Source organism: Larus michahellis, chromosome 2, assembly GCF_964199755.1.
Source record: "Larus michahellis chromosome 2, bLarMic1.1, whole genome shotgun sequence".
Lineage (NCBI taxonomy): Eukaryota > Metazoa > Chordata > Aves > Charadriiformes > Laridae > Larus > Larus michahellis.
The window spans coordinates 141,693,185-141,714,975 of NC_133897.1; the positions used below are offsets into that span (position 1 = coordinate 141,693,185).

At 40.0% G+C, this 21,791-nt stretch overlaps 1 protein-coding gene across 1 annotated transcript; it reads left to right on the forward strand.

The window, feature by feature from the left end:
* The first annotated feature begins 259 nt into the window (after positions 1–259).
* OSGIN2 (oxidative stress induced growth inhibitor family member 2) lies at positions 260–16,915 on the forward strand. Its single transcript, XM_074577398.1, has 6 exons — positions 260–797; positions 3,788–3,942; positions 8,734–8,870; positions 10,836–11,027; positions 11,641–11,732; positions 13,706–16,915. The coding sequence occupies exons 1-6, from the start codon at positions 754–756 to the stop codon at positions 14,751–14,753; spliced, it is 1,668 nt and encodes a 555-aa protein (XP_074433499.1). The 5' UTR covers positions 260–753; the 3' UTR covers positions 14,754–16,915.
* Positions 16,916–21,791: the final 4,876 nt, after the last annotated feature.

Here is a 21,791-nt window from a genome sequence, read left to right on the forward strand (position 1 = left end):
AAGGGAACGCATTTTCACTGTGAGCGTGGTCAAACACCGGAGCAGGCTGCCCAGGGAGGTTGTGGTGTCTCTGACCTTAGCGACAGTCAAAACCCAACCTGACAGAGATCTGGGCAACCAGCTCTAGGGTGGCCCCGCTTGAGCGGGAGGTTGGACCAGACGATCTCCAGAGGTCCTGCCGCCGGGCCAGGCCGAGCGAGGCCGCAGGTGTACCGGGGCTGGCGGCGGGCAGGCGGCGCGGCCTGTGCGGGGAGGCCCCGCCTCAGCGGGGCGGCGAGCAGCCCTCGCCGTTCTCTGGGGCCGTTGTGCCCAGGGGGCGGCAGGAGGCTCAGGGGGACCCCTCCTGCCACCGGCTCGCGGGGTCCGCTGCTCCGCCTTCCTCGCTCATCCTTCCCCCGCGCCGCTGCCAGGCCAGGGCTCCCCTCCTCTCCCCGCCTTCCCCGGGGGGAGGCGGCGCATCCCGCGTCCTCCTGAGGGGAGCGGGCGCGGCGCTTCCCCCGGCCTGGGCGCACGGCGGGGCTGGGAGGAGGAAGTGCCGCCTTCCCCTCCTTTCATCTCCTCACCCCGCCCGTCCCTCCCTCCTTCCCGGTGCCGTGGCGGCGGCTCCTCCTCCCGCGTGTGACCCGCTGCCGCATGTGAGTGGGGAGGAGGGACGCCCAGTGTGGCGGCGGCGGCGTTGGCGACAGGAGGAGCGGGAGCTGCGGCGCGGCGTTCCCCCCGCAGCCTCATCGCTGGGCCCCGCCGGCGCCCCCCATGCCCGTGTGGTGCTGCCGCTGCTCCTTGGCCGGCCACTTCAGGTGAGGCGGTGGGGGAGACCAGCCGGTGGCGGCTGAAGGCCGGCGGGGGAGCGGGGTGAGTGGGTCCGAGGGGGGAGATGGCGATGCCGGAGGAGATCGGCGGGCGGGGAGCGCGGCCGCCGCCCCGCTGCTGCGGCCTCGGCTGGGCTGCTGGGCTGGCGGGCGGCCGCGGCGCTCCCCGGCCCGCTTCCCGCGGTGCCGGCGGTGAGGGGATGGAGGAGGCGGCCCGGGAAGGCGCGTTGTGACCTTGGGCAGCGCCGAGGCGCTCCCCGGGCCGGGGGGAACCGGCAGCGGCTGATGCTCGGTTTGGCTGCGGCGGCGATCCCGGCCCTGAGGGGCAGCGCTCTCCGCCGCTCCTTAAAAATAACCCCAGCAATCTGACGGTGTTGCGTTTGAGAGTCGATTTGAAACCGAATTTAAATTCCGTTTATATAACGAGTTTTCTGTTAACCGCCCACTCCAGTCAGTTCGCTTCATTATTTTATTTTTTTTTTTTTTTGCTAAAAGTATGTGGGGAATTCTAGGATCTTTCCAAACTGCTACCTGAAAAAGGCACTTCTTATTTTAATAACTTGCGGTAAATTAAGACAGTTATTATGGAAGAATTTTTTTTTTTCGAAGGGAGAAAAACGTTCATGCATATGCTGTGTTTCTTCTCTTGATGGATTTTTCAAATAATTAAGAATAACAGTAATTAAGTGAAAAACAAAACCAAAAAAACCCAGCCAAAAAACAATGAGCATGCTTAGAATCTAGATGTTTGACAGAATGTAATTCTCAAGGTTGTTTGGTATGACCAGCGTAAAGTAAGCTAAGCACCAGCTCTGGACCTGACTCATCTTGGTGCCCGCTTGCATCTCTGCAGGACTAGAGCCGTAGATGTTTTTTACCAAATCCCCACCCCTGCAAAGCTGTCTGCCATGAGGTTTTGCCAAGATAAAAACTTCTGGTACTTGGTGGCTTTCGGTATCACTCAGAGGTTAGGAAGATGGTGGCCCCTAACTTAAGGTCTTACTGAGTTCTGGTATGATGTTCTTGCAAAGGAAGAACATGCTCCTGACAACGGTCTTTCATCTGCTTCAAATGCAAAATAGCTGAGAAACTGTGTTGTATGCGGATGTTTCTATGCAAAATCAGATGCTGCTGCGCTAAACCTTTTGGGTAGGTTGTGATACGCTATCTAAGCTGCGCAGAAGCAACATTTTTATTGTTAAAGATTCTTTTGTAGCCTACAGTGCTGTGCATATATCCCATAAAAGAGGTTTTGAAATATTTCTTTTGTTTTCTATCTAACATCTAGCACAGCAAGTGCTAAAACATGCATGCTCCCTTTAAGCCTGTCTTTTGCGAAGCACAGGGTTGTATTGCCTTAGTTAACTTTGAGTAACGGGTGGAAAATAATATGGTCTACCTGTGCCTATCTAAAAGCGGAGGTGAAAAAAGCAGTATGATAATTAGATATCCTCTCTCTGCTTTCTACTCGTCTTCGTCTAACTCATGCTGTTTGTATACGATGCGTCTCCAAGATCACGAAGAGCTAATGCGCAGTTGTAATCAAACAGTAAGCACAAAATTTGCAAACTTTTTTTTTGTTGTAGTACAGGGAACACAGATAATCAAGTACTTGCTTTGTGAAACAAATACAACCTTAGAATAGCACCCCACTCTCCTTTTTAACACGGAAATAACCACCAGAGAGATGTATTACGGTGTGTGCCAGTGCTGTTATTACTGTAGAGCTCTGTCTCTATTTCAGGCTTGCCTATTGAGGAAAGGCTTTTGAAATACGTAGCAGAACCTTCAGTGTTGTGGGAGCTGAGGTGGCGCGTAGTGTACATGGCTTCTTGAAGGCCATGGGAATTGGATCAGTGTGTTACGCATTTGGTCCTGTGTAGAAAATAATTCCTGAAATATTAGAATAGCTTTAGGATATGCAGAATCTTGAGAAATAAATAAAGAGTACTTTTATTTATTAAGTTTATAATTAAAACTGCGTTTGTAAAGAGAAGAATGTTTAGATCAGTTGATTGGGGTATTTTTAATTAAAAAGTTGTTTTGTCTTTATTTTGAAGACTTAATAAAATAACTGCCAATAACAGACTGTTTTTAATTTGTCCCTGCCTTTCTAGCTAAACTGATAGTGCATGCTTCTTCAATGACCTGGAAAGGCTTCAGAAAGGGCTCCTAAATAATTAAACAGCAAACAATATAAACCAAGTCTTTGTAGTTTAAAAGCACATTTAGCCAGTGAAGAGTTATGAGAGGAACCTAAGTAGGTGTTACAGAGAAAGAACTGAGAAATCCAGGAAAACGACTAGGGGTGAAAGCAGTCTGCTGCACAGTAGCTGACCTGACCACATGGCAATTCCTGTTATGAAAAGTTTTAACACTGGTAAAATGTGTCTAGGGCATACAGGGATTACGCTTCTCTCCACCTTCATGCCACTGCCAGCTTTAACCAGCCTTACTTCTGCCAAAAAAGACATTTGTTGAGGCAAAGTCCACGGTGCTCAGCAGGTAGGAAGGGATGCGAATGGCTGCTGCTGTACCTTCACTGCTCTTTCAGCCTTTGGCTGGCCTTAATGTTGTTAATTGGCTAGGCAGTGTGTATCTCGCCTGTTTTGATAAGGATAATGAGGAATGAGTTCTGCCGTGCGGGGGATCAAAACAATGCTTGTTGGTTATACTTTGGCTTTGTATAAACTGAAATTAGAAATCTGCATCTCTGCAGAGCCATCTGTGCCTTTTTGTTTTCCTTCTGTAGACTTCCTAGGAGATGGTGGACTTCTTAAAAATCTTCTGTTAGAAAAGCTGTGCCAAAGAGTAAAATTTTATAGATTGGATGAAGTATATCTGGTTTAGTCTTGGTTTTGCCAATTCCATAGCTCTTAAAGTAAAGTATCAAAAGCAACTTTATTTTTGAAGAGACTGTTCTGACAACTGTTCAACTGGTTCATTTTAGTTTTCTCCCATCTGTCCTTCTTAATTAGAAGTTACAGCGGCCCTGAAACTGAAGGACAGCTTTTGAATTCCTTCGTACAGTATTTTGGTGACAGCCTTGGGAGGAAGATTAAAAGAATGCCTTTAATAGAAGAAACTGTTCTGCCTGGGGACTCCCTCCTTACTCTGCCTGTAGTAATAATAGGTGAGTTTTTTCACTTTTTTAATATTCTCTGTCACCGCCGTTGCCTTTATAGACCTGCTGCATGAAGTCATTTATCATTAAATAACTAATGCTTAGCATCCTTAAAGTGAACATGTTTATTAGAGTAATACAGTTGTGATTAACAACAGTACCATAAAATTATGTTACGGGGCTTGCTATTGGAGTATATTTGAATTCAAATTCTGCTTTGATAAAATGAGACACGTTATTTGGCAGCAGGTATGTGAGCCTTAACAGCAGAACTGTTTTGATTCTAGCGTTGATCACATAAGGTGGGATTAATGTGATATGTCTGCTTCAGGTGGCATGGAGGCTGTTGATGGTGCACCAGTAGAAATTTGTGGGGTCAGATATGACAGTGAAAAGCATAATGTAAAATGTGTCCTGTAGGTTGGGTGCTAACCTCTCTCATTAATTGCCTTTTTCTCTGTTGCATCCATCGCTAATGTCTGAATATTGTCCCATCTTTTCCAAAATGAATCCAAGTCAATTCAACCAGTTTAAAACAACAAATTATAGTCTTAAATAGTTACAGGCTTGTACTTGTAAAACCTTGCTGAATGACAGGATAGCAGAGGGAGCAGGCTCCTTAGGTACACAGCTTAATTGAGAGTGCCAGAATGGTTTGTACTGGGGCAAGGTTTCTCAGCAACAGCTGGTCACCAGCTCCTTACTGCCATGACTTGATGAAGGGATAAAGAAAAGATCTGGAGTAAAGGAGGTTTTCAATAATCTAGTCAAAGCTGTTGGGACTGCAGCAAACCAACAGCTCTAACTGTACCTGCAAACAAGCAGAGATTCCAAAGAATGATGTTTCAACATAATGTGCTCACAGTAAACCTCCACAACTTTGAAAGGCTGGTGTTTGTACAGTGCCTGTTCTCAAAGCTTTCTTCATGATAGCTTAAAATAGTGCTCGTGTAAGAGACTTAATGGATGTGACAGACGTGAATCACTTGCTGAGTTCTGCATCATAGTTGAAGAGCAACAGTTTCTTGGCATTTTGTCAGCCTTAGTACAGGTTTGCCATATGGTTAGTGACTCAGTTTTCACTGTTTAGTTTTGCAAATATACATTATGCAAATACCTGTGCTCAATACTTATTTTGTCTAGAGCGCCTTTCTATGTGCTGACACCAAACACAGCTGCCTTGACTATTTCTCCTTAAAAAACAAATATATTGCCCAAATGCTTTTTCACAGACACATTTGAGATGCTTCACAAGCTGATCGTCTCCATTGATAGCCTATCATCACAAATTCATTGGCTGTCTGAAGAGCCTTAAAAGGGATCTAAAATGATTTAATTATGTTGTAGAAGAATACAAAAACAGTTGTAACCTCCCCCTCTAATATGTACGCACACACATACTCACTACAGGTTTAATCTTTTCCGTGCGATTCCTGTATAGCTGGAGTTAAACGTACTTTTAGCTTCCTAGTGCTGCCATTTTCTTGCACTGATTTGTTAATCAGATTGCAAAAGATGGCACATGCCTAAGCAGTTCACTTAATGATGGAGCAGTAACTTATATTCCCCTTTGTTAACTTCACTGTCCCCTTTTTCAGTGTATGATGCCCAATTTAAGATTGGATTCCAAGTTTGTGCTGCATATTGTACTGCAGTTCTGCATAGAGTACTCAGCTACTGTGGTAATATTAAGTAACTTCTGTGCTATACCTGTCTTGAAGAAATTGGGAAGAAATGTATACATTCCATTTGAATGAGCTGGGATTGAAGAATTTCATGCTGGACCTCTAAGTCTAGAGGATGTTCTGTGCTAAACACTTTCATCTTCTGCACTAGTTTTGATAGTTACTGTGCAAACACAATGTTTTAATTTTTTATCCAAATAACAAGACTGTTATGATGTTTGAAGTTGGTTGTTTGCTTTAAATTTAGATACATAATGTAAAGATGATTGTACTGTAGTTTACTGTTGGTGAGGAGAAGCTTCTACTGCTGTTCAAACAAAATACTAACTGTTCCTTAAATGAAGAGGGCCATGGGGTTTGGGGGTATATTGATTGTATATCTAAAGTTTGTATAATAGTAATATCTCAGTTTTGATCAGAGCCGTTATTGGAGGCATTGTGTGTAAACAAAGAGCAATATCCTCAGGTATAATTTTCTCATTTCAGAAAGTTCGTTGTTTCCTCCCCCCTCCCCCACCCCCCCGAAATTTTCTGAGAAATTCACAGCAAGTCTAATTGCAGACCTTGCAGATGAACCTTCATCTTCTGTGTTCTTGAGAGCGTGTCCACAAGGGAATTTCTTTCCCTTGGGCTCAGTCTGCTCAAAGAATAAGAACTGGGTTTTTGGATAAGTTCTCTGGATAGTCCCAGGGGAGTGGCTAGGGAGCTCAGTAATTCACTTTATCATAATCCGTCCTTGGCCCTTGCCAGCCTTTATTTTGGCAACTTTATTATTCTTTTGGTTCTTTTTAGTTTTATCCGGTAGGAATAATCTTTAGCATGGCATCCTTGGGTATGGCATACATTTTTCTCTTTCCATTGTGGACTAGCTTCCTTTACGCTCCAGTAGGAAAAAAAAATAATCTAGCTATGCACTTGTAAAAAGAAACAAAATTCTCGACTGTGCACCAGATACAATTCTAAAAATAGTTAAAAATTTACTCAGTCATGGGAATGCTTGTGAACTATAGGTATGATTAGAGTGTTGTCACAATTTCGTATGATTTTGTTATGGATGGTTTCAATGTGTTGCTGAGGTTCTCTCTCACATCCATCTCATGTGGCAAGGGGGTGACAGGAGGTGCTTGCATCTCTTTTAAGCTTTGAATTCCTGGACTGAAGTGTACCCAGGTCTGTTCTACTCTCCCAGAAACAGACCAACAGAATGTGCTGGTCTGTTTCTGGAAGAGTAGAATGCTGTGAGAGTGAGGAAGAGCGTTTTCACTGAAAGATCCTTTATGGTCTTTTTTGTAAATGGCAAAATAGGAATCGGAAGTGGTTTGGGAAATAATATAGGCAGAATCACCAATATTTAAACCTGTTATTACAGACTTTTGAATTAGCTGTCTTGGGATCCCAATGATGGAAATACATGGCATTCCTAGGCAGTCTTTTTCCAGTGCTTTATGGTCCTTACAGTACCCAGGCACTCTAATGCCTTTATTTTTTCCTCTGTAGTCAGGTGCAAAAATTAGATGGTTTGGTAGGAGCCATTGTGCAGTCTCACATATTTATTCAGGCTCTAGGCCTTCAGAGAAAACATGGTTATTGAAGACTGCATGTAACTTAGCAGTCTCAGCCTTTGAAGAACTCCCCTGTAGTGAGCCTACATGATTTTCTTGTAGCCTGTGTCTGTGACTGGTCTGTGCATGCAGCATTGTAATGAAGTAAGGGATATACCGCCACGGGGGACCGGAGTGAATGCGCTCATCACCTGCAGCCTGGTGGAGGAGGAAAAAGAGATCTGATCTATGAAGAGACTGGGAATGAACAGGGTCTCAGCAAACTGATGGGGGATTTAGGTACTGCGAAACCAGAAAGGGGAGAAGAGACAGGCATTAGAGAAGTGGGATTGTGAACAGGTGATGGAAATAGTGTTTGCAAAGGTGATGGGGAACAGGAAACGTGGGTGACCTCTTCAGATTAAGAATTGAAATGGTAGGAAGTAAGAGCTAACATCCTAATAATAAGTGCTGTATGAAAACATGCATAAATTAGTAACTTTAGCCCAGAATTTGAATAGTGTGTGGTACATACCATGTGTGCCATTCTAGATAGAAAACAAAGACAAAATACTGAATAGTGCCTCATTAGGAGAACACTGAGCTTTTCATTCAGTTAATGAGGAAGAGGAGCTATAGAAATAACAGTACATAGTCAGATGTTTAAATTCTGTATCATAACACATACTTTCTGACCTGAGCTTTCCCTAGCTTTCGGTATCTGACTTTGCAACGTGAATGTTACTTCTGTATTTTGCATGTTATAAATAGGATCCCCTTCTTTATTTAATAATAGTCAATCAAATAGAAATGATTGCCTTATGGTAGCATTTTGGTCCCATCCATTTCACACTTTTAATAACATTTTGAAAATAAGTTAGTCTATTAAAATGGCAATAATGCACATATGTGAATTATAAAATGCTACAAAAAGGATATAGAAAGATGCTTGAATTGATGCTGTTGCTGAACGGTGAATGTGGCCTTATATGAGTTTCTTGTACTTTACCACTTAATCTGCTGTATTTGTCTTCAGTCGGCTTTTACATTGCTGTTGTGTTGTGTCTGTGACTTCTCACCTGATTTGCAGTCTTCAGCTTCCTGCTTGTCCTATCCTTCCTTTTATTTTATGGGCAGACCTGAAGACCGTATGCTCTAGATTGTCTTTCTGTTCTGTGTTTTACAGTACCCAGTGTAAGTGAGAACACAAAGATGGCAATAATATTCAGATATCACTGTGATTGACAGGCAGACCAGATCTTATCCATCGGACCATTTTCACACAAGAGTAGTGAATTTGAGATACTAAATTATGAAACTCCTTGATACGCATTTTGTTTGTGGTGTAAACAGTCATACATATGTTTCTTGTTATCTGAAGAAGATTTTGCTCTTTTTTTTGGAGGAAGTTCCTACGGTAGGCTTTTTTTTACTGTGAAGTTCATAAGCTGCTTTGAATTGGGACAGTATTGCATTATACTACTTTAGTATGATTTTATTGCTGCTTATTTAGTGACTTACAAACTTTAGATTATTGACATTTTTACTAAAGCAGTAACTTCTTTCTTTAATAGGAAACGGACCTTCAGGAATTTGTCTTTCTTACCTGCTGTCTGGATACAGGCCATATTTATCTCCTGAAGCTATACACCCAAACCCCATTCTACATACAAAATTAGAAGAAGCTCGACACCTGTCCATTGTTGATCAAGTAAGCTTTGGTTGCCATCTTGTCTAGCTCTTTTCCTACTGCAAGCTGGATTATGAAACAGTGGGCTTTCTTTAATGATCCTGTTTAAAATGCTTTTGCAACTTCCATAAGTAGTGGCATAGACAAGGAAAGGCTTAATATTCTCACCCCACAAAGAATTAGAGATCACAGTAAAGCTCAGTAACTGTGTGGCCTCCAGCAACTAGCTTTATCTCTCGGCCTCTCTTTTTCCTACCTGTAAAACAAAGAGCGGTATGTACCTTCTGCAGAGGCTTGTAACAAATTACATGTAGGGCACTTCAGATGAAAAGCAATGTGTTTTAAGAACTGCGTATCCAAAAAAATCCTGCAGATTGCATTGTGAAAAACCAGCCTACTTAATTGTATTTCTGATGCATTAATAAGTTATTTTGTTATTCTGTTAATTTAAATAGAACCAACTCATGACCATTAGATCCAATCCTGGGGCGTGTGGTGGTTTTGTGGTTCCTGAGGGCTTTTTGTTTCTGTTATTTTTTGGTTTTACAATCTGCCCTTTGTCGTGTTTTTACTACTTGCCAAAAGTGTCTCAAGCACCACTTTGTCAGTGATGTGAGAGTTCCAGCTTTTGTGTCCTAGGATATTTGGGCACTATCATCAAAGAACAAATACTGCTAACATATTCCAAGTTGAAATCTTCCTAAATAGTACAACTCTCATTAAGACTTAATTTTTACTAACATTAGGGATATATATACTGTATAAACATTTTTCTTTTCTGAACAGTATGCATCCTTCAGCGTTGCTTGCACTCACAGTTGCTCTTGTGCTGTATTTGTTATCCTCATATACATCCAATTTTTCTGATTGATTAGTTAAATCTTCTCTGTAATTTTTTCCCCACTCGTCCATTTGTTTGCCATCTTATCTTTTTTTTTCTGCTCACCTAACTATACTTCTGATGGATTACTCACAATGCTATCACTAACTGATTGCCTGTGTGACTAATTTATTTGAAATACAAACATGCATATGTGTTTGTAGTGGGGAAGTAGGGGTTGTTTGGCTTTGGGTTTTGTTTTGTTTTTTTTTTTGTTTGTTTTAGTGCCTTGGTGTTTGCATGTAATGTTGACCTTAAGTCTCAAGGTTTAGGTTTTTGGGCAGGAGAGTAAGCTGCCTAAGCTTTTGGCTACAGATGTTTCATATACTTCATCCTCCCTCGACCCACTGATATTTTCCCAATTTAGGAAGCTAAACTGTCCTGTCTTTGTGAGCAAAAATTGGCCTTATGGCCAATTCTTTCTTCAAATCTCTATTCTTTCTTCACGTTTGCCATTGCGTTGTGAATTTTTTAGAACACAGCTGGTTAATAGATACTGAAATGTGAACATTTTACAAAGTTCTAGAAATTTTTCTCAACATGAGCTGCTTTGTAAAATAAGCCTAGTTTTAATCAATTTTTTAAAAATAATACTTATAATACCTCCATTATGTCAAAATATAATGAAGTTAGTGTTGGAACTACCTAAGAACTGTCAAAGAAGCTTTTTTCTACTTTAAAACTTAATGGTTTTAGATTCCAATTTTGCTTTGTGAAAACAGGGCTCCTAGAAATACTAGCAATTCTTTGTTAAAAGCAGTGTCTGCTATCTATAAATATAAATGTTACTAAGTTGCTCTGATTTCTGACTATTTGTCCCTGCATTTCTTTTTCTACAATTAATTTGGGATACTGACCTGGTATTACTGTATTATTAACATACAATTTTTAAATGAGTGAAGTGTATTATTCAGAGTTACAGAAGAACTGAATCATGGCAGTTATTTCTGAGAAGTGTTTTGATTGAATCTCTACATTTACTTACTTCCACTTAAAATGCAACTTGAACTAATTGTGTTTTCTGTTGAAATTGAACTTCTGTACATCAGAATAGCATGATGAACAGTAAAAGTTGCATGAACATACAGTTTTCTTTCATACTTTAGGATCTGGAGTACCTGTCTGAAGGCCTCGAAGGACGCTCTTCAAACCCAGTTGCAGTGCTTTTTGATACCTTACTTCATCCTGATGCTGACTTTGGGTATGACTACCCGCCGGTTTTGCACTGGAAGCTAGAACAACATCATTATATTCCCCATATAGTGCTTGGTAAAGGACCACCTGGTGGGGCTTGGCATGTGAGTAAAAATTTCATAATTTGATGATTTTGGGTTTTTCCTTACTATCTAAGGCTGTCTTAGATAGTAATGGCAATTGTTGTTTCAACTGCTCAATTACCAAAGCCCAAATATGTTGGGAGGATGAGAAAGGAAGGAAACGGTTGTCTTTCATTTAGGGATCTGTGACCGTGACTGCTGTCTTACGTGGTTTTTTTATGAGTGTAAATTTAATGAATTGTAATGAAGAGTGTTTTCTATTACTTTTCTCTCTGGTCTGCATTGTTCCCAGGTGCTTTTATACAAAATCTTTAATCTTAATGTGTTCATATACTGTTGGTTTCACTTTTTTCTTCTTCTTGTTTTGTATTTTTAAATAACTTGCTTTTTTTTTCCCTTTCACGTGTTGTCTTTTCACCTTCTGCTTTACTAGATCATGTAGTTGCCTATTAGAATAATATCTAACTGTAACACAAATATAGTTCATCAACACTTCATGTAATGTCCTGGTATTATGTTATGTTCTGGTATTTTATTGCTCTGAGTATGAGAAGAACTTCACCGTGTTTTAAATAAATACATCCATTTGAAGTGCATCTGGTCATGCATCTTGTTTTTTTTTTTTTCTCCATAGTCCATGGAAGGCTCTATGCTAACAATCAGTTTCGGAGACTGGATGGAATTGCCTGGCCTCACATTTAAGGAGTGGGCAGCTAGCAAACGCAGGTAAAGATACTGCATAATGTGTTTGGGAGACCTAGTTGCTCTAAAAATCCAGATAACATTATTTTAAGAACTGGAAAACATTCAGACTTCATCGTTCACAGGAGGGCTTCTTGTTTTGTTTATTAAATTGCCTGATGGCACTGGAAATTATTCTACTGTGTGTACTCTGGTGGAAAGAAAAAGGAGAATGGTCAGCCAGAGTAATTGCTTTGAGTGCATCAAAAGCATACATACTAGCAGTGGTGTGTTTTAGTAGTATTTCACAAAGAAGCACTGTTACTGTAAGCAGTTTCGTTTCTAGTTGAGGGAAGATTGAGGGAGGAATTTAAAATCTACGGAAGTATTGAAGTTCCTCTTTCGACATGGATGCAGCTTAACTTGCTGTGCACACTAGCTTTCTTGTAATCCAGGAAGCTGTATATTTCAGTATTTGCTTTTACAGGCAAAGCTGCAGCATCTGAAATGTTGTTATCTATGAATTCTAAGAGCATAATTCACTATTTCCTAATGTTATTTTCTAGTAGTAAGTTTTAAAAAAATTAGACCAGAAAAATTACCATTTTGTAAATGTTCACTGGTTTTACTTCAGTTATACAATTAGTTCATAAAGATCTCTGTCAGCAGATGAACCTAGGAACACTATACATAAGCTTTTTCTAAAATTTTAATTTTCCCGACTTCGTTCTAGCAAAATTAAAGGAAGTTGTTTGTGTACCTTGTATGGCAAAAGAAGAAGTAGAATTACTTGGGCCTATGGCTTTAAGGGCAGACTATTACTCATTTCAGGACACTTATAGTGAAGAAACCGTACCTTTGTTCTTTAATCGCATTCTTAGATAACCACAGTAATCTTGCCTCCTTATTAACTGAAATCCCATAAGCTGCTTATTATCTGAAGCTAATTTGTTTATAGTATAGTTTTCAACAATACTAAAAACAGAAGTGCTGACCTGTGATACTACAATTAAACAAACATATCTAAAAGTATTGATGATATTGAAAACTTCTAGTCATGTAAAATAGTTTCCTAAGTTCCATTGTAACAGGTATCACACTGTCGCATTATCCTCTTCAATAAATATCTCACCAGGTTTTTCAGAGTAGTAACCTGAACATCTCAAAGTACATACGCTATTGTCTTGTTACTCTATGAGTAGTCCAATTTCTTGTAAAAATGCTTTTAAGCATAATTCAGTGGCAATCCTCATGTTCACTACTGTTTCTTTTGCTGTCTTCCTAGAGCTTGCTTCTAAAGAAGCAGCAAAATTCATGCGCCTGTTCAAAATAATTACATTTTCAGCTTTTTTAAAAATGAGAATGCAATAAACATGAGAAAAGCATAAATGTAATACCAGGATTGCAGTGCAAAAATGTTTTTTATTGAACACTTGGACATCAGAATCCTGTTTACATAGTTGCATTGTTCATTCCTGTGATACAGAACTACTTAATTTGATACTTACTGAACTTAGTTGTACCTGAGGGAGAGATGTTCTGTAAAGTATAAAGAAGAATACTTGACTCAAGTAATATATTGAACCCAGAGTTTCAAAATTAACACTTAATCATTACTGTGATATTTAATTACTTATATCCTAAGTAAGTGTATTTTCACTGAGTACAAGTTTAGCCATTATTGTATTGCTGACAGTTGTGATGCTAAACTGGCTTTGTAAAACACTTTCATACAGACCTACTATGGTACTGCAGAGTTTTCTTATGCTTAATTTGTTAATCACCATAGCATTTTACATTGTAAAGATTTACAACTATTAAAAAAAAAGTTAGCTTGTTTTGTGTATCAGGAATCAAGAGAACAGATAAAACAAATTGAATGCATAATTGAACTTAGTGTCAGTTAAATGGAGCAGATTCAGTCCTCTTATATTTGACTGTCATGTGGTATGTTATATATGATACTCAAATTGCTGTAAGGTCTAAATATTAACTAGAGCCATTCGATTTTCTTTCAGAAATATAAAGAGTGATCGAGTAATGCCAGAGGAAATAGCTCGTTATTATAAACACTATGTTAAAGTCATGGGCCTCCAAAAGAATTTCAGAGACAACGTTTATATAACATCAGTATCCAGGCTTTACCGAGGAAAGGATGATGAAGATAGAAGTCAAATAAATGAAAATATCTCAACACAGCATTTGGAAGTGGAAGAGGAACAGAAATCACTGATTAAGAGAAACTGGGAAATCAGAGGTTATCGGCGAGCAACAGATGGTTCTCATGTGCCCTTCTGCCTCTTTGCTGAGAACGTGGCTCTTGCCACAGGAAGCTTTGATTCTCCTGGCCGACTACAAGTTGAAGGAGAAGACTTCCCTTTTGTGCTTCATTCCATGTCTGACTTTGGAGCTGCTATCAGCAAAGGAAAGTTACGTGGGAAGGCAGACCCTGTGTTAATTGTGGGTGCGGGACTTACGGCAGCCGATGCAGTACTGTGTGCCTACAACAACAACATCCCAGTAATCCATGTGTTTCGTAGAAGAGTTACCGATACAAGTCTAATTTTCAAACAGTTACCTAAAAAGCTTTACCCTGAATACCATAAAGTCTATCATATGATGTGTACTCAGTCCCATACTGTGGACTCTAATCTACACCCCGCTTACACTAGTTTCCCTGAACACAATGTACTTTCCTTCAAGCCTGAAATGAAATGTGTTCTTCAGAGTGCCTCCGGACTGAAGAAAATTTTGAAGTTTTCTGTAGCCTTAGTTCTGATAGGTTCTCACCCAAATCTTTTCTTTCTCAAGGACCAAGGACATAGCATAGGTCATCACTCTAATCAGCCCATCACATGCAAGGGGAATCCTATAGAGATTGATCCATACACTTACGAATGCACTAAAGAAGCTAATCTCTTTGCTTTAGGTCCTCTGGTGGGAGACAACTTCGTACGGTTTTTAAAAGGAGGTGCATTGGGCATCGCACGATGCTTGTCAATAAGACAAAAGAAGAAACATGAATTGATTGAAGGTGGGGATGGAGGAGGTGATGGGGTGCCATAAATGAGACGTTACAGACTTTCACGTACAGAATTACAGACGTAGTCTAACAGAACACTCACTGGCAGCGAAGTTGATAGCGGTCACATTTCTGTTGTATACAAGTAACCTGCGCTTGTATTGCTTGGTAAAGGATGCTGATACTACAATACTTCACCTTTTCAAAATACAAAAAATTGACCTGCTATTACAACTGAGACTACTTAACTGGAATTATTTCCAGATAAACAGAAAATGAGACTAACTTATATTGACCTGCCTGTCATCTCTTGCTCAGCTGAAAGAGCAGACTTCCTCTGGGAAAAGCAATGCCTACCAGAGTGGCTTTACACTTAGTGTCAAATGTGACAAAATATTCTTACCGTGAAATTAAAATAACTCCTAAAAGCAGAAGGCTTGCTTACTACAAAGTGATTCTTAGTCCCAAAGCAAATTTGGAGCCTTCTGCTCGAAACAAGGATTTTATTTATTTGCCATAGTAATACAGTAATACTTGGAATGAGCACTTGGTAAAATGAATTTTACTACAAGAAGGATTTCTGTAAGCAAGAAGTATTCCTCAGCAGTTAAAAATTATCCTTTTTGATAATTGGAATAAAAGAATAAGCATTCCCCTTTAATCTTTAACGCATGATTTAACACAAGCCATTAACATTTTTTCACACTACACCTAGAGTTGGGTGAGTGCAGAAAGACTAACGCGAGATGTTCCCCTACAGTGCTATGTACATTTCCGAGAATACTCATTAACATAACCAATAAAATACTGATGGAAGTGCTCTTATACAGTGTCAATATAGTGAATATCTAGTATACTACTGAAAAATTAAGTACGTGAGAAAACTTAAGGTTTTTTTGCTTCCTAGCTCAGGAAGACTGAATGGGATCACTTGACTGATGAAGGTGGGTGATAGATATTCTCATCTCCCATTTGACCAAGTATTGGTTCCTTGTCTTTTTTTCTAGAGCGCCACATAACACTAAAACTATTTTAGCCTGGGGTTTTTTGAAACTTGAAAAAGGGTTGTATCTCACAGCCAGCTAAAAAATAAACAAACCAAACCCAAAACAAACACGCCATAGTTCCTGTAAATCTTAAAACTCGTTATGAAAGACAAAGACTTAACATGTACTACCTCTGAATTGAAGTTTCACCTTTCTTCTCTATAATGGAAGACCTAGATTCCATTTGCTGGGTTTTAGAGTAGGTAATTTACCTAAACATACTCATGAGTTATTCCTCATAATAAGGTAAGAAACAGCTAGTTAGACAACTTATCTTCCAGAACTCTAAATAGACAAAAGTGCTTTTTTTAACTGATTTATTACCAAACATTTTAATTCAGGTCCAATGCAATGGAATAGATGTTATTTAATTTATATTTTTTTTTGTTTGGGGCTTTTTTGTGTCGAAGAAAGTCATGTTAGTTTAAGGTATTGTATCTGCATGATTAAAATTTCCATATTAGAACTTGAACAGATTTTAAAAAAGGAAATTAGGCTTAGACTTTGTGACAAACTGCTAGTGCTTGCTGGTTTCCCAGCTGTCTAACTTTGAGAAGTTGTAGATACCTATATGCAATAAATGCCTGTTTTCTGTGCCTACTGAGTTACGGGGTTCTGTGGCTGCTGCAGGCCTTTATGCATCTGAGTAAGTTACTCAGGCTTTGGACGTAGAAGTTGATAAGGTAAAGTCTGCAAGGATTAAAATGACTGTATTTTCAATGGAAGTCCAAAGTAATTTATGAAAGGATGCTACTAATAATAAATGTTAGTTTAGAGCCAATTTAATAGCATAAAGACAAATGAAGCGATGTTTATATGAATTTCTGCATTGCCTACATGGTTGGATTTAACCATGCATTGTCAATACTAGTTAAGATACTTTTTTATACTCTTATTTGAGCTGGTTTTAATTGTGTGAAATTCTAGGCTTATTCCTAATTGAATTGAGATTCTATAATTTGCCGCCTTTGGCAGAAACTGTGTATATGTAAATCTGTCCTAAGCCTGTGATACCTAATAATTTTGACTGAGAATCAGTGTAATAAGTGGTAAATACTTGATTATAAAACTTTATTGCAGTTAATATATTGGGAATACATCTGCGCTGTGATGAAATTCCTTCAGTTTTGTGTCAATATAGATGTCCGAATACAACATATCATGGCACGTTCCTGCTTTTTCATTTGTCACGTGAAACATTTAAAATGCCAACAAAACAAAGGAAACAATTTACTTAAACAGTGATTTTGCAAAAAGGGGAAAAAAAGTTTCAAACAACCAAATCTTGAGCCTCAGCTGCTGAGCTGCAGCAGCTACTTACAAGCTGTGTGTTGTAGTGACAAATTTGTAGCAGAGATTTTTTTGTCCTGTTATTGCACAGGTGTCTTTCACTGCACTGTTACAGTACTTCGAGGTTTAATGGCTTTTTTTTTCCTTTTATCAATCTTGCCAATATTTCTGAGATAAAAAGAAATTGCATGAGACCTCTTAGTTGGGCAGAGAAAATTTCTCAATGGTCATGTTTATTAAGCCAGTATAAAAATACTTTTTTCAACCAAGGCTTTACTAAAAAATCATTCTGTTTCTTCGAGGAATTGCCAGGTTTAAAGTTGTAGCTGGACTTTCTCACCTTTGGGTTTTTGATCTTGAGGGAAACTTCTATTTCTCTCCTCTTTGGTATTTTTGAGATAGTAAGAGATGAAAAAACTCAAGCTTTGCCTTAGGACAGTTTTACCTAAAGCGTTATATCGTATGCATTTATTGTGGATCAGATGTTGGCACTGAATAGTTGTCTTTTGGGGAAATACTTTATTTCTCATGTTGAAAAAAACAAAAACCAACAACAACAAAAAAACATTTGAATTTCCTGTATAATAGTTCCCAGAAGGGAGACTGTCTGCTGCTTTGAGCTCTTCTTTCAGTGAGAAAGATAAGCTTTTAAACATCATGTATTTAAAAAGGATGCTTACTACTTAAGCTTTATTACTAAAATACAAACAGGAAGAATATAATTTTTTAGCTAAAGGAATTTAATTTGAATTTATGGAATTTGTAAAGGTATGTGTATTTTCTTATAGACCAGTGAGAAAATGTCTCTTACATTTGGGTTTGGTTCTTAATGACAAATATGTCTCCTAGCTAAATTATTGCTAGGGTATTTATTTTTTTTTAAAGTAGTATCCAGCTGTTGAACTGCGACTAAGATTTGTCGTAGTAGATATCCCTAACAATCTGCCTTGTATGTGATTATTTAACAACAGGTGTTCGTTAATGAAGGCAGCTGACAGGGCGGTAGGAAACAGCACAGCCTTCCTTTTGGTTTCCAGTAGATGGTTTGACTTCTGCTTAAAACGTTTTATACAAAAGACTAGGGCTAAGTTTCACCCTGCTGAGTAAATGCAGAAATCCTTTCTGCAAGTAATCCAGAGAGAGCGGTGACAAGAACATCGGGTTCTTCTCTCTCTTAGGAAAATGCATTGCCTCGGGCCAGCAGCCTGGGCTTGCGGGTGGGTGCATGGCAAGAGCGTAGCTCCCTTCTGGGAGCGCCTATACATCGAGTAAGGGACACCAAAGTGCATCCCCCAGCTGTAGGTCCCTAGTCCTCAGCACACAGGGAATTGTTGGGGTATACTGTATTTTCCTTCTGGCCTGCTGAGTGTAGGCACCGTTTTTTTAATGATTAGTTTCATAGTGGTGGTTGCATAATGAAAAATACAAATTTTGTAGAAGGAGGTGGCCGTAGCCTTTTTGTCTTGCAGCTCAAGAACTGTGAAAAGAAAGCTAGAGACAGAAATCGAGAGTACTTATCCAAAGCTGGAAGAAATTAAATTAAGACCCAAACTTTGAGGCAGGCCTGACCTGCATATCCAGTTGAAATGAAGAGAAGGCCATTTTTAGGCCAACTCCTCTTGAGAGAGAAAGAAAGAGTGTAAAATCTGCAAACTTCTTGCGAGTCCTCCCTGATAACAAGTAATGACCAGTGAGGAACGATGGGAGGAAAGCAGCAAAGAACCTGAGCAATACGAACTGCAAACCTACAGGAGCTGAAGTGAATCCACGTAGCGTTGACAGGCTGGTGGCCTCCCATCCTCCTGGGTCAAGATATAAACTTAACTTGGAGATATGGGACAGGGAACTGCTGGAGAGGGTACAGCAAAGGGCTACCAAGATGATTAGGGGACTGGAACACCTCTCTTATGAGGAAAGGCTGAGGGATTTGGGTCTCTTCAGTCTGGAAAAAAGACATCTGAGGGGTGACCTTATCAACACTTATAAATACTTAAAGGGTGGGTGTCAGGAGGATGGGGCCAGGCTCTTTTCAGTGGTGCCCGGGGACAGGACAAGAGGCAATGGGCACAAACTTGAACATAGGAAGTTCCACCTAAACATGAGGAGGAACTTCTTTACCCTGAGGGTGGCAGAGCACTGGCACAGGCTGCCCAGAGAGGTGGTGGAGTCTCCAACTCTGGAGACATTTCAAAACCCACCTGGACATGTTCCTGTGTAACCTGCTCTAGGTGACCCTGCTCTGGCAGGGGGGTTGGACTAGATGATCTCCAGAGGTCCCTTCCAACCCTATGATTCTGTGATTCTATGATATAGTTTAGATTAGCGGTGGTTTTTGTCAGAGTTAGGTTGATGATTGGACTAGATGTCTGAAAGGTCCCTTCCAGCCTAGGCAATTCTATGGTTCTTAGATCTGCACACGGTAGCTTCAGAGCTCGGTGCTGGAGCTGTTGGTCTCTAACATGTTGCCATGTATTTTTTTTAATTGGCTAGTAACTGAAGTTACATTGAAGTGCAACACAGATGGATGAACTAGAAGCAATTGTATTTTCTCCAGAAGCTGTAGGACTGGATGAGTAAGGTGGTGTGCCAAGAGATGCGACTTGGTAGCTCTGGTACCATATTCTCTACATCTGAGAAAACAAGCAGGTGTTTTCACGTCCCAGCGGAATTTGTGCTGTAAGAGTGCCAGCGTGCAAACATTTCTAAACAGCAACAGGTAGCACATGTATGCCTTAAAGGCAGCTGACTATTCGATTTTATTATCGTCCACACAGTAATGATTTCATTTGGAGGAAGTTATGGAACAAAAAATGTTAAAAGGTTTATAATTAATTTAAGATAATATTTTAGAACCTTACAATAACAGTGTTCTGTCGTCATTCTAAATCATTTTTTGAGGTGAGAGCAAGATGGGAGCACATAACCTCAACTGATGTGAGAGCTTTTTGGACATTTACTTCCTCCTTTTCCCCTTGACCAGCCTAAAAGAAAAGTCATGCTTTGTTTGAGATAATCATAATACCTGATTCTATTTAGCAGAAAAAATGGAAACTGAGGCATTCCTTTACAGAGAAAGGAAGGCTTTGGTGACATTAAGGGTACAAATTTGAAGGGGCCGTGTTGAATTATAAACAGCTCTTTTCCTGAAAAAGACCGTATTTTGAGGAATACGGTACACTTAAGGTGTTTCAGTTTAGTTAACTTTTGAAGCTTGAATTACACAAGGAATTGTGAGATCAAGGAACAAGGAACAAGGATTTGGGGGGGGGAGCATTTATAGAATAATTTAGTAACTATAGTGAAGCTAAGCACTGTTTCAAAGACAGTTTTGTCCTTGCAAACACTAGAACATTTCAGCTCAAGCAAACCCTGAACTTGAGTTCCCGTGACACCGGTCCGCAGGCGAGCTCATTTTCTAACAGAAATAATTTTGTACTTACTTGTCCACTAAGCCAACTCTTAAAACCTACTGGTCATCGGTAGGCATCAAAATCAGGGAAAAAAATATACTTCATATCCTTCTCTCTCATATCCTTTTGAAACTACTCATTCTGCAGGCTAAGGTAATCTAATTTGCACTTTCCTCCTCCATCTCTTTACTCCGAGATCTCTGGCAGTGTGCAAGTATCAGCCCACGCTGCCTACAGTGGATGCCTCAGTAAACTGAAATTCAGCTTCGTGATGCTGGACGCCCTCTGTAGACTTACATGCCAGCAGAAAGAAAATGAACAACTAGGTTTGTTATGTATTCACAAAATATTATGGAATCCTGACCTTTGTAGTTAGATGGTTGTGGCTTTTTGGGGTTTTTTTTTGTTTTTTTTTTTTTTTTTTTAACTAGATGTATAGAGAAAAAATGTGTGTCCGCAGATACAAAGCTAGAGACAAGGTGATCAAAGAGATTTGATACAGTTCCAGGGGATACTCTGAGGAGAGGGTAATGCCTCATTTTTCATCCGTTTGGATTCTAGGACCAGCTTCTATGTGGACAGTGAGTTATTGCTGTTCAGGAACTGATCCTGCTACCTTACATCTACCTGGCACAACTTGGAAGGCCAATACTCCGATCTTGCCCGTTTCCCTGTTAGCTCTGGTATGCCAGGTGTGGAATTCCAGTTCTAAATGAGATAAAGGCTTATATTCCTCTACTTATGTGTTTGTTCACACACATGATACACCCGGACTTGGAGATACTATGTAAACGTCATTTCTGTGCGTGGTGCCTCGGTTTTCTGCTTTTGCTGGAGCATGCTTGGGTGATGCCCTTCTTTTTTTTTTTTTTTTAAACGAGCAATGTAAACGCGTACAGAACATCTTGCTGTCGGCTGAAATATGTTCTCCTTCTGAGCTGCAAGCAACTTGTGAGCAAAACCTCAGCTTTGATTAGATGATAAAACCTACCCGAAGTTTGCATGCTAAGCTTCTTTTATCTTCATGTGTGAAAACCGATGACGGGCTGAAGACTAAAGGACTAATATTAAACCAGTTTCACCTAGAAGCCCATTATTTTTGGTTTGGAGAAGTGGGGAACTCTTAAGTCAAAGGAAAAAAATTACAAACTGGGGAGGAAGAGGCATTCAGAGAGCTGTAGTGTTCAGAAAAAGGGAAAAGGTGGTGTTCTTCATGGCTCTGATGCTGTAGACGACGCTTGAGAGAGATTCTGATGGTCAAAGTCAGGGCAGAGCGGGTACAGGCAGAGCGCTAAAGCAAGTGGTGGGGAAAGTTGCCAGTTAGGGAGATCTGATT

Excerpts from the sequence above, each read along its gene's own strand:
- OSGIN2 (XM_074577398.1), top strand. The coding sequence starts at position 754 with ATGCCCGTGTGGTGCTGCCGCTGCTCCTTGGCCGGCCACTTCAG. Across the intron at positions 3,943-8,733 it reads TCTGCCTGTAGTAATAATAG|GAAACGGACCTTCAGGAATT; the intron begins GTGAGTTTTTTC and ends TTTCTTTAATAG. Across the intron at positions 11,028-11,640 it reads CACCTGGTGGGGCTTGGCAT|TCCATGGAAGGCTCTATGCT; the intron begins GTGAGTAAAAAT and ends TTTTCTCCATAG.